This window comes from Corapipo altera, unplaced genomic scaffold (assembly GCF_003945725.1).
Source record: "Corapipo altera isolate COAL_440 unplaced genomic scaffold, ASM394572v1 75, whole genome shotgun sequence".
Lineage (NCBI taxonomy): Eukaryota > Metazoa > Chordata > Aves > Passeriformes > Pipridae > Corapipo > Corapipo altera.
In genome coordinates this window covers 4,101,919-4,115,165 of record NW_020884887.1, presented here as the reverse complement: position 1 = coordinate 4,115,165, position 13,247 = coordinate 4,101,919, and the positions used below count along the sequence as shown (strand labels likewise).

General features: G+C 52.7%; 1 protein-coding gene across 2 annotated transcripts in view; it reads right to left on the bottom strand.

Moving 5' to 3' along the window:
- The window catches only part of PPP2R2B (protein phosphatase 2 regulatory subunit Bbeta), a 67,551-nt gene that overhangs the window by 11,124 nt on the left and 43,180 nt on the right, over positions 1-13,247 (bottom strand). For both annotated transcript variants that reach the window (XM_027643637.1, XM_027643638.1), the window contains 3 exons: positions 6,632-6,729; positions 4,924-5,089; positions 3,630-3,742 (listed from right to left, as the gene is read on the bottom strand). In XM_027643637.1, the coding sequence (XP_027499438.1) occupies positions 3,630-3,742; positions 4,924-5,089; positions 6,632-6,729 (377 nt within the window). The remainder of the gene's footprint in view (positions 1-3,629; positions 3,743-4,923; positions 5,090-6,631; positions 6,730-13,247) is intronic.

Sequence of the window (13,247 nt, the reverse complement as noted above, 5' to 3'; positions counted from 1 at the left end):
CAGATCAGCCCAGTGGTGGTGCCAGGCCAGCCCAGTGGTGGTGCCAGGCCAGCCCAGCGGGTGACTGTGCAACCCCACTCCCCCCAGCCCACCCCCCTGCTCTGCACCAGCACGGCTGGCACCCAGCTTGCTCCACAGCCTCCCACAGGATTTGGACAAGGGGGATTAGTCAAACCGAAGCCTGGATTGACCCCAGCCTTGGGTCTGCGAGAAGGAAACTATAATCCAGTCCCTGGCAAATCAGGAGCAGAGCGAGTGCTCAGGGATAAATCCAGTGAGTTTTCCACCCACCCCACCAGCTGAGCTCCTCCAGCAGCTGAGCTCCCCCAGGCACACTCCCCATTCATTTCCTACCTACACAAGGCACATTCTGTGACTGCCCAATGTCACCTCCAGATTAATATTTTGCAGACGAAATGAGCATCAAACACTATTTTCATGGCAGACCGACAATTTCATGCTCCTCAGGATTTTGTCACATAAGACCTGCCCTGTGATATGTGGAAGGGACCTTCCCGTGGGAGGACAAAGCCGCTGCCTCACTGCTCATCCACACAGCTGATGGAGCTGCTGGTTCCATCTCTTGTCCCCAGACATGACCCTCACTGCCCAGCACTGCACTCACACTGCTCCTTCTGTTGCCTGTCCCTGAGCCTGTTCTCAGACAGTGGCACGTGGGCATGGACTTGTTGCCCACTAAAGACCCACCTGAGTCTGCAGAGACTTCAGAGAACAAACAGAACATTTTTCTTATCTGAAGTTAAATCCCTGAACTCCGCATGCTACTCCCATCAGAACAGCATTCCCCTTAAAGAGGTGATGGTTTGAAAAGATGTTTTTTAACTTACTTCTCCCACTGAAAAATAGCCCATGTCAGTAAAATCCCACCAGGCAGTTCACAGTTTCCCTGCTTTTCCAGGGAGGAGTGTGCAGAAACACAGCCATGTTCCCAAACCCCATTCACAGTGATTCAAACCTGTGTGATAACCCTGCCTGGCACGTTGCTGTTACAGCACGTCTGGACACAGATACCAGCAGGGTCATTGCTGTGGAAAAGAGAGGAAAAAATATCTGAAAGGTCAATGACTGAGCCAGTGCCCCCCCAGCAGCATCCCAGTGTGTGGTGGGGAGCTCAGAGTGGACAGAGTGGCCAGGTCCCCAAAGGGGACAGAGTGGTCAGGCCCCCAAAGGGCAGCTGAGCGTGTGGATGTGACATCCTGAGGGGCTGGACCTCAAAGGGCAGTCAAGTGTGTGGATGCCACACCCTGAGCTGTTCTGAGGCACTGGAAGCAACTAATTAAAATGGGAAAACCCTTTTTGTTTTTTTTTTTTTTAGTTTCCATGGCACCTGCTTTGCTGACGAACATTTGAAATTGATTAGTTCTGCCATGTGCATTTTATAGCCAAAAAAAGCCAAATGGCCCACACTGCCTTGCCACTTAAATGTTCTGTGGAATGTATACAAGGAAAAGAGACAAATCTTTTTGCTGGAGCAGAAAGGCAGCAGCAGCACAGCAGCCCTCCTCTGAGGCATCTCCCATCACAGCCATTCTGGGGCTGCCATCAGGGGGGCACAGCACAGCCTCCCTAGGGAACTCTGCACAGGAGCCAAGAACTCCGAGTGCGTCGGCAAAGTGGGAGATACAAACCAGGCTTTATGATGGAATTTGCTGGAGAGTTTGAAGTGGCAGCTCCTAATCAGAGAGGGGTCTGTGGCAGCTACAAACATGAAGAATTAGGCACACAATGGCCCTGCCCATTGCACCTTCCCACCAGCAGCACAGCCCACACAAAACACCGGCAGCACCCGGTGCCCACCGGCTCTGTAGGACAGAGCACCCAGGGTGTCACCACAGACTGACTGCTCTGTGAGGGACCAAAGCAAACACATCCTCTCTTTGAAAAGGTTTAAACTCTGAATATTACTTGTGTCAATTATCTCTTGCACGCATCCCATGGCACAGGTACAGCGAGCGGCACTCAGGAGCACGCCAAGGCTGTTACACGGGGCTGAAGGGCTGCAGTTATTAGACCTGGGGCGATTCAAATCAGCAGAGCTCTTCTCCTGACAGCAAACACCACACTTCACACCCTAAGCAGAGTTAAATATTCCTTTTGCACTATGTGGGTTAGAAATTCCTCAGAGGATGATGCTCATCAAGCGCATTTAAACCATTAAGCCAAATGGGTGAGAAATGACTGCAGCAAGGTGGGTTTAAAACCCTTTTTTGCTTGTTTGTGGTTGAAAATTAAACTGCGGATGGATGTGGCTTTACTCCAAAGCACGAGCATCACAGGACAATTACATGTCAGAGATACACCAAGCTACAGCAAAACGGTTACAGCTATGTAAATATCTGTCTAAGTAAAATCATCAAAACATTAGATCAAACGGAGCTGGCAGAAGACTCCTCAATCCTCTGTCCTCAGGGACCGCAGGCACTACACAGCAGATACCAATAACCATAACACCGAGCACTTACAGCGTGTTTTACCTCCCGGTGCCGCGGTGAAGCAGGAGCCACGTGCTCCTGTGGGGCCACTCACCGGGAGCAAGAATGGCAGTGCCTGATCCCAGTGCACTGGCAGACACCAAACAGCAACTCCTCCAGCCACACGGCACCGAGCTGCTACCAGCAGTGAAAAGGGCTGAGAGTAAAACAAAAGCTGAAACTTTCAAGGCAGAGAGTGGACTCCAGCAGTGTCCAGTTCTCTGATATTTCAGTATGCCTTTCTGCAGGGGAAAAAGAAACCCTAGGACTTTCCCAGTGTGTTTAACCAGAGAAGGAAGTACTACCTGGGGTAACAGCCTTAACAGTTCTGCTTTTCCAAACCCTGCTTCCTGCCCACTGAGGGCTGACAGCCCCAGCTCCAACAGCTGGATGCCAAGCAAACCTCTCCAACGGGCTGTCAGGCAATGGCACGTTAGGCTGGAAACGCTGCCTGAACAGCAGATACACATCTACATGAAACAAATGGTCTCTTGCTCTGTAAAGAAAAAGGTTGCCCCAGGAGCAACCCTGTACAGAGACAAGAATTAACCACCTGCCCAGGGTTCTCAATGGCATCATCCACAATGGAACTGGGAGCCACAGAGTGAGGCCAGGGCAATCACAGTAACGATTTTATATTATAAAACCCACAAGTGCTCACAATGCAAATTCTGACAGGATGATAATAAATTACAAGATGGTCTGGTCTGCTTACTGTCATGACCAGGAGGAAAACTCATGTAGAGAAAGTACTTGTGCTCCCGCAGCAGCAGCAGCTGCACATGTGAATGCTCCAGGATAGGCAGGCTCATGTCCTGCCTCCTCACCAGGATGGGCACGGCCTGGGGGGTGGCAAAGCAGCACTGTGGCAGTGGGGTGCCTGACACGGGACAGAACGTGGCACTGGTGGCACACCTGCCAAGAGCTTGCACAGCCCCATAGCAGCTCTCTCCTCCGTTCCCATGCCCGTTCACCATCCAAAGCACTGGCCTCCAAACAAGGAGTGCCCTCTGACATCAACTGACCACGGTAGGATGGCACTGCAGGTACCAGGGCACACAGGTGACACCAGCAGCGATTTTCATCCAAGCCCTTGCAGTAAAAGGCTCCTTGACAGCCACAGTTCCCCACACTCACCCGTAGCATGGTGATCATGGAGGGGTCTCGGAGACGGCCATCCTCATCCTTGAGGTTGTATCCCTCCGGTCTCTTGTCCCGCTCGCTGACCTTCCATAGCTTCACAGTCTTATCTGGGGGGGAGAGAGGAGAGTGTCACCTGAGCCACACACTGATGGACACACCAAGACCATGCTGGCTGGAAAAATCTGCTGTACCCCAATGCCACATGTTGGAAGGGGTGACAGATGTACCTGTCCCCACAGAAAGCTGCTCATGTGCAGCTCTGCAGAGGAGCAAAGACACATGGGGCATTCTGGACACACCTCAAAGGATGTGACAGGGCTTCTGTAGCTCGCTCAGAGTCGTCCTGACTTTCCCCACCCAGAACTGTGCACAGCTCAGTACTCACCAAGGACCAAAGGCAGCTCCAACCTCCCCCACAGTTCCCTGTCCCCTCCTGGTGTCCCATCCCCTGTCCCACAGAGCCCCTGCGGAAGGAACCCCAAGAACACGTGGGGTTATTCTGAATAATGGTGTTTTCTTTGCTCCCTACTGGCAGGGGCTCCATCCATAGTTTATCATCACTTCCACCAGGTTTCATACACAATCCCATCATCCATCTTCATTTTCTCCCTTACACGGCAACTCCAATGGAGCACCATTAATTTTGTTTTTATTAACCCGCTCTACCTTAGGGGGTTTCGATATAAAATGTTAGTGTAACAGTAAGTACAAAAAGAAACAGCATAACACAGGAGTATTTCCAAAAGAATCGTTTTGATAACCTGCCTGTGTATGGAACACCATCCCACATGGAAGAGTAATATCCCTGTTAATCAAAAAACTATTTAAAAACTCAATTAACAGAACATTATGCTGTATAATTAATCTTAATTGCATTTCAATGATTCTCCCCTCAAATGAGTTTAGTAAGTCTTTGAATTTTATTACAATGATCAATAGAGTCAATTCTATAACACAAAGTAAGTTGGTTATGGAAGATGATTAGACTCCTCCTTTTCCCCTGAAGTAATTAAGTCACATCCATCTTAAGGTCCCATTCATCCCAAGTAATATTCCTGGATCCTCATGATATTTATCAGAACATAACATGGAACTGCTGAGCTGAACGGAACTGCAAATTGAAACAAATCAGCTGCAGTTTGTCTTAAAAAAAAAAAAAGAAAAAAAACCCACAAGAGTTCCCAGGATCCAAAGAATAAAAAACAAAAGTTGTCAGCAAGGAAGAAGTCTCCCTCCCTCCACCTCCTGTTCTCTCTGAGCCCAGGCACCCACGGCCGTGGGCACTCACCATTGGTGGAGAGCAGGAAATAGGCCGCGTTCTGCTGCGGCAGCCATCGGATCTTATTGATCTTCTCCTCGATCTCCAGGCTCTTCAGGTAATCGAACTCTGGCTCGTGGCTCTGGAAGGTGCTGTAGACATTGTACTCTCCCCTGCGGTGGGGCTGGTTCTTGCTCTGCAGAGGGAGAGGCAGGAGCTGAAGGTGCTGGCAGCGGGCTCGGGGCTCTCCAGGGTTTGTGAAGCAAAGTGAGAGCAGGGCTGGACACCCCAGGATGGCCTCTCCTGGCTCCCAGTGTGCTCAGTGGGAACAGAGTGGGAATGGAGCAGGAATGGAGAGGGGACAGAGAAGGATCGGAGAAGGAACAGAGTTGGAATGGAGAGGGAATGGAGCAGGAACAGAGCGAGAACAGAGTGGGAATGGTGAGGGAACGGAATGGGAACACAGCGGGAATGGAGAAGAAATGTAGAGGGAATGGAGTGGAAACACAGAGGGAATGGAGAAGGAGTGCAGCACGAACAGATCCCACTGCACTGGCTGTCCCCAGTGAATGGGTGGGACCGAGCTCCAGCTCCTGCTGGGTGCTGGACTCACCACAGAGGAGCCACTGGCAGCAGCCACTGGTATGGGATGGGCAGTGCCTGCCCAATGGGTCCATGGTTATAGAGCAAGGATAACACAGCAAGAAGCAGGACATGGTCCCTGTGGGAACCGACACTGTGCCCCAGTTCAGTGCTTGGAAGACACCGTGTATCTGCAAATGCCACAAATGAACCAACGGCACCGGGCTCCAAACAGGGCTGAGGTAATTAAATAAAACCACCACGGAGATGAACCTCCCACACACAAATGGAGCATTTGGGGGGGTGAAGCCCCACATGTCCCCTGGAGCAGGAGCTGAGCGGATACACCTGGAGTGATGCTGGAGGCTTAAAGTTCAAGAAAAGCAGCAGAGTAATGAAATGAGAGGGAAAGGAGAAATGAAATAGTGATGGAAAGGCTGATGACTGTCTATACATGCAACTTTTAACCACTGGGTTCTCTCCAGCCTGAAGAGAAATAATTTTGAGGCTTTAACTTTGAGAAAAGTTTAAAATTGTGACCTGGTCTCATGGCCAGGTCTGACTCATCCCTTTCAGCGTGGGGGAGGACAGGTCCCACCGGCTCAGCCCGGGCCAGAGCAGCAAACCAGGATGGCTTTGGAAATGGTGGGGACCCTCCCTGGTGGTGGGAGCCAGCACAGCTCCTCCAGCCAGGTTGGTATGGGACCCACCAGCACTGGGCCATGCTGAGGGCTGAGGGCCATGCACACACCATCCTGGCAGGTGTGACCTCCAGCTTCCAGCAAAGCGTTTGCTAACAATTCCTGGGCAAAGTTTGGGAAGGGAAATGCAATCGTTGCATCCATCTACACTTTCCAGAATTTTGGTGGTGTGAGGGGGCTCTTGGGGTGGTGTCACCTTTGAGACAGGCTCTCACCACACACTCAGACCCGCTGCCTGATCCCCGTTACACTTGGAACAGAAGGATGCAGGAAATGTGACTTATGGAGGGTGTTTGACAGGAGGAAATCTGGCCCTGCTGATGTTAATAGTGGCTTTTCAGCTTGGAGTCTGCCAGGAGAGCCCTGAGGTTAGGAGTGACACAGGCGGATTAGGAAACAGCAGGACGCTTCACTTAAAAGGATAAAATGGGCATTTTGCATTCACTGGCACTTACCTCCTGCTCACGCTGAAATATTACAACCCGGCCCCCCTTGTCCCCTGTTGCCAGTAACTCTCCAGTGTGGTTGAACTCGACTGTGGAGATGATGTCAGCTGAGAAGACAAAGACAATTTAAGTAACTGCAGCCTGGCTTCCGCAGGCATCCAGAAAGCGCCATTCCCCGTGCAGCTACACGCCCTGTCAGTGCTCCATCCCCTGTGGCATCTCCATAAATCCCTGTTTTTCTATTGTCTCTAACACTAAACAGACCCGGTATTTTGGAACTATGCTGTCATGAGCCCACACCTGCCTGGTGCTCCTGCCCGGTGCTCCTGCCCCCCTGCCCTGGCCTGTGCCCCAACACCGGACCCAGGGGGATTTCCAGGCACTGTGCCTGTGCTAAATGCAGCCTGGGGACTGCTGCTGGCAGCACAGGCGCGGGGCTGGGTGGCACAGCATGGCATGGCACAGCATGGCATGGCACGGCACGGCACGGTCCCCCAGGGGAGTGCCCTAGGGAGTCACCCCATCACTTTGGGTGACACAATTGATTCCTGGGACCTGGCGAGGGCTCAGCGCCGCCAGTGCCCCAGCACCTCATCCTGGCACCTGCCATGGCGCCTGGGTGTTGGGCAGGTCTCACTCCCACCTGGCACTTATGCCACCTTCTGTCTGGGGTGGTGGTTTGCCTTCGTCCTCAGAGGAGAGGGCGTAGATGAATGAGGACACCTTTGTCCTGTGCCTCTGAGCTCTCCAGGCAGAGCAGCCCAGGTGACCCCATCCACACCGCTGCTTTCCTCTGCCCGTTGCTGAATCTGCCATTGTCTTCCAGGGTAAATTAAAGTGACGCCTTTCAGCCTTCCATCAGCCCAAAGGCCACCATGCTCATATCACTCCCTTTCCCCACAAACCAAGGTGCCATCTCCAGGGTGCTGGGCTCAGCAGCAAGGAGAAGCAAAGGGACTTGTAACTGCAAACGCTTTAATCTGCAGTGTTTACCCTTCAGGCAACGCGGACGGGAGCTGCTAATGATTGGATTTATAGGGCCTATTTTTAGAAGAATGTCAGAGGTTAATTCCACAGCAATTACTGCCCAACTGGTGCTCACCCACTGCCTGGGGAGCCACACTCTGCCAGCACGGAGCCGGGAAACAGGAAGAGCAACCGGCTGCCTCAGAGCCCCAACACTGGGTGCAGGATGAATTGTGCGATGAGCAGCACTTGGCCATGGTAGCTGCCAGCTCACTCCTGCCATTTGCATTCCCTGTCCCTCTCATTTCTGCAGCACCAGGACTGACAGGGCTGCACAGCCCAGGGCTGCAGCCTCGCAGCCCTGGGAAGGGGCAGACCCCAGTGCTGGCACGGCTGCAAACACTGGCTGTGCACACAGGCCATGGCACTGCCCAGGCTGCAGGCACTGGCACATCAGAGCCTCTGAGTACTGCTGTGGCCCCTCCTGATTATCAGCTCTGTTGTGTACCAGCAGAGAAAGCCTCAGAACAATATAATCTGAGTTGTCCCTTCTCCCTCCCATACCCCATATCCCTCTCAGATATAGATTAGAAAGTTACAAGAGCAGATGAGAAAAGACGAAATGCAGTGACTGGCCCGGGCTCCTGGTGTTGCTGGGATCACTGAGGGTCTATCTTCCAGGACACCAGGCAAGACAGCACCCACCAAACACACGCCCCATGCTGTGGCATCACCCAGGCGAGGCATCTCAGAGCCCTCTCACACAGGTTCCCCCAGAACCACACTCCTCTGCCCTGCCCTGGACACCATCTCAGCTGAGCAAGTGAGTTCAGGTAGATGTGGGAGTTAGAACAGCCACCCCGTCCCGGTGGTGTAGGGCACTCAGTGGCACACACCAGTGCTCACCACACACACCACTGCTCACCAAACCCACCAGCGCTCACAGGTAGACACAGCTGGATTTGCTGGCACTTGGCTGGAGAGCTCCAAGGCAAAGCACTTTGTTCCCTCACATGGAACCTGTGTGCCTCAGGCACATGGATGCCAGGAAGGGTTTAACCATCTGCTGCCAATGCTCAGGAAGGCTAAGGAGCACCATAGAGGGGCTCACACCAGTGGCTACAGCCAGGCATGGGCAGCACCCGGCAGGGATGTCAGTCTTTTTGGGTTAAAGTTATAGAATGGATCCTGAACTTCTCTCTTGGTTGGGTCTGAACTATTGATTAAATATCATTCCCATTTAGCAAAGTCCCACAACCATTGGCAGGACAGGCATTTTTAACACCTGTTAGAGGCTGGGGAGGGACACTGGAGCAGAGTAAATCCCATTTGTGCTCCTGGAACGTGCCCGCCTCACTACAGCATGTGAAGGTCCTGCAGAGCCACAATACAGATCTGCAATTCTGTGAACAGTCATTGGGTCTAATGCATAGGAGAACAAACACATCCCTGGGAAGATAAGCCAAAGCCGTCTCCCATTCCCACAGTAACTGCAGCCACAGCTGCCCACAGGTGCCACAGCAAAGTCAGACACCTTCAAGCACTGAAACTCTATGTTTGGCATCAAGTCTGGCTCAGTAGCTTCAGCTCAGCCCCAGATCACAGAGACGTTTTCCTTCCTGCAGCAGGACCCCCACCCTGGTGAGTGTCGCTACGACACCATGGGCCGAGCCCAGTGTCACTGAGGTGTCACGTGGAGAACACGCTGGGGATGGGCTTGGAACAGCCACCCCAGCAGCAGCCAGGGGACTGGCCAGGCAGTGGCCATGGTCAGGCAGTGCTAACGTGCACCCCTCACTGAGACATGCTTCTGCCTTCTAAAATTACTCAGCTGAAAATGTACCTGTTTTGCACTATTTAATCCTCTCCATCCCCAGCTGCCGGTTTTAGGTCATTCCCTTTTCAATGAATTAAAAATAACTTTCCGTGCTGCAGCGAGACATTTTTCAGACATGACCTAATGCAAATGCATCACCCTGTCAGCAGGGCTGTGGTCTGAGACACCAGGGCAGGGCACCACAGGGACCCTTGTGGCACCCCAGCCCATCCACCCATTTACACTGCACCCATAGGGACGAGGGGCTGCAGGTCCACATACCCTCCTGGACCTTCTGTTTACTCATGCCTGCTGTCAGGACTTCGGACAAGGATAACAACAGAGCCTGGCTAACAACAACTTTCATGCCTTAAAAAACCGCCCTAAATGTTAAAAAAACCATCTTGTGAGCAGAAGTATCCAACCCAAGCCCACCACAGACAACAGGAGCATCATCCCCCAACACCCTGTGGGCTAAGTGCCGTCTCTTCTCCCGGGTATCTCCAGGCAGTAACAGCAGCCTGGCATGGCACAGGAGAACATCCTGAAGGGAAACAGAGGGGTTCTACAGAGGTTACAGCTCGGGAGCACAGAGCAGCACCAGCTCCTTTCCAAAGGTGTCTCTGGACAAACCTTGGCCCCTCCAGCACTGGTGGTCAGTCACGGCTCCTGCCTGCACATCCCACCCACCGCCCTCCAGAGACATGACAGGGTGATTATTAATTAAAACGCACATGTATTCGTGCTGAGATGATCAATAATTTATGCCCATTTCTCCTAAGGTTCCTTCAGCAGTTTTGTGACAACAGAAAGGAAAAAACCTTCCCTCTTTTTTGCTTTTTTTCATTTCCTTCATCACCTCCTACACGCTCAGTGCCCCGAATGCGGGAATTTAAAGCAAACAGTTTCCATGGAGACTCAGCCCCGCCGTCCTCCCTCCCCTCCCATCCTCCCTTCCCTCGGCATCACTGCATCTTCACGCTCTCATGCTAAAAATATCGAAGACGGGATTTGATTTCCGCTGTAGAGATACAGTTTTATGAGAAAAATAGGAAATTTACAATACACCCCCCTCCCCCTCTCCCAGTGTGGAGGAAGGCGTGCTCTCCACCAGGAATGGGGAATGACTGTTATTAAAAAGAAAGGAGATAAACCAGGGAAGCTTATGTCGGTGCTGAGACCTGGATCCCTGGAGCAGCCTGATCCGCAGCAGGGAGCTGTCCACACAGCCATCCCTCTCCTGATCACCAGGGCAGGGGCCTGAGCACCCTGTCCCTGCTCCTGGAGCATCCCAGGCACCTCATCCTCGCTCCCAGAGCATTCCAAGTACGTTGTCCCTGCTCCCACCACATCCTGCCTGCCCCAGCTTTAGCAGCAGCTCTATGCAGAAGGGCCCTGGTACCACCTGTCTGGGTGGGGAGGCCATGGGACACCACACATGTCCCACCACCCCTGCCAGGAGCACATGGCCCCAACTGGCACAGGATGGCATGCCCAGTCCAGCCTGTGAGGCCCAGGCAACAGCAGGAGTCGATGGTGGCAGGGGCATCCCTGGACTCAAACCCACCAGCCAGAGGGGTGTCCCCCAGACCCCCAGGGGCTCTGCCTACTCACTGCTTTCCCAGTGGGACACGTCTCCTTTGGGGTGGGTAGTGTGAGCAGGCCTGTGACAACATAGCATCAAGGAATTGTTTAGGCTGGAAAAGCCCTCTAAGATCATTGAGTTCAACCATTCCCCCAGCACTGCCAAGGCCACCACTAAACCATGTCCCCAGGTGCCACATCTCCTCATCTGTCACATGCCTCCAGGGATGGGGACCCCACCAATACCCTGGGCACCCTGTGCCAGGGCTGAACAGCCCTTTCAGGGAAGTAATTTTTCCTAATATCCAATCTAAACCTCCCCTGGTACAACTTGAGGCCATTTTCTCCTGTCCTGTCCCTTGTTCCCTGGGAGCAGAGCCCAACCCCACCTGGCTCCACCCTCCTGTCAGGGAGTTGTAGAGAGCAAGGAGGTCCCCTATGAGCCTCCTTTTCTCCAGACTGAGCTCCCTCAGTTGCTTCTCATGAGATTTGTGCTCCAGACCCTTCCCCAGCTCTGTTGCTCTCTGGCACTGGGGGATGGGAAGGCTGTGAGGGGCATTGGGACCGTGGCGCCGGACGCCCCACTCTCTTTATTATCTGTATAAATCACTCGGTGGACGGCACCACACACAAAGCCTCCAACTGCAGATGACAATAAATCGGGAAGCACCATAAATAACAGCAAACCAGGCTGCCAAATGAAGGATTTAGATCATTCAAATCCCAGGCTATGAGTTGCCAAATCCAGTTTAATGCTGATAAGTGCGAGATAATAACTCACCACAACCATGTCCCTCCTCCTCCCGTCAGATCCCCAAAGAGAGAGAGGGCTGTGGGGGTTTGCTGAGGGGACAGGGATGCAGCCCCAACCAGGACCATGACCAAGCCATGGCACAACAATCCACTCCCAGCCTGCTGCACGGCCACCAGGGAGAAAGCAAGTGGGACACCAACGGGTCCCATTAATGGAAAACAAAACCTACATCTGAAACCACTCAGGTGGATGAAGAAAGCACTAGGAGATCATCAAAAATTAAGGAGTTTGGGGGAGGATGTCTGGTAATGGGAGAGTCAGAGCACAAGCCCACCCACAGATCCCCTGAGGATGGCTCAGTGCATCCCACTGTCTCTGCATCCCACCATCTCTGCATCCCACCATGCCTTGGCAGGAGGTGGACCCTGAGCTCCAAAGGGGCTTTCAAGGAGGACACAACCCTTTCAGTTTTCACTGAATAACTCTATACAACCCTCAGCCTCCTGAGGAGGACTCCTGGGTCTGTCCCTCAGTGACAGCCTGTGGGTCTTACACTGCTCAGGAAATGGGGAGACTCTGCATTTCACTGTTCAAAAGAGATCCCTTTGGTCTCCCTTTCTGTCTGCCTCTCTAAAAAAAAAAAAAAAACAAGAAAAAAATATATAGCAAGTTGTTTACTCTGAAAGGCACATGCTGTCAGCAAGGAGGAATTGAAGCCCATGGCAGGGCTTTACATGCAGTTTGATGGGAACTGTAAACACATCGGTGCTGAGACCTGTTCTGCTCAGGCCAGAACACCACAAGGTGCCCTGAAGGAACCAGGTCCTGCTCTCCCTTCTGTCAGGTCAGATTTACCCCAGCACTACCGGCAGCTGCAGCAGGACTGGACCCCCATCCCCACCCCAGCAGGCAGAGCAACAGGCTCATCCAAAGACCCAAACACAGCTTTCTTCCCTGCCCACGAAAAAGTGTCAGTGAGGAACCAAAATATGGGAGCTTCAGGGCCCCTCAGGTACAAAAAGGACAGGCTAAAGAGGAATAAAGCCTGGGCAAGGCTATGGAGCTTGAAAGGGACAGGGAAGTGCCACTTCACTCCCACAAGAATGGGGCAAGGTGTGACATGCAGGGTGATATTGGGAGCCTGGGCCATCAATCCTCCCCCAAACTGTGTGGTCCATGGCAGGGGGAGTGTGAGGTGGGAGGGCAGAGGACAGCAGAGGTTAAACTGGGATCTAATTGCAGGCAAAATCACATGTGATTGATCAGCATTGATTCTCCCCTGCTGAGGTGAATGATAGCCCGGGAAACAGAAATCAATTCCACTGCATTAAGCCCAGTAAGGATCTTGTAGCATCAGCAAAATGCCCTGAAACACCACTGCTCGCCAACACCACAAAGTGAAGCACAGCACGGCACAGCATGGCATGGCACAGCACAACATGGCATGGTACAGCATGGCATGGCACAGCACAACATGGCATGGCACAGCACAACATGGCATGGCA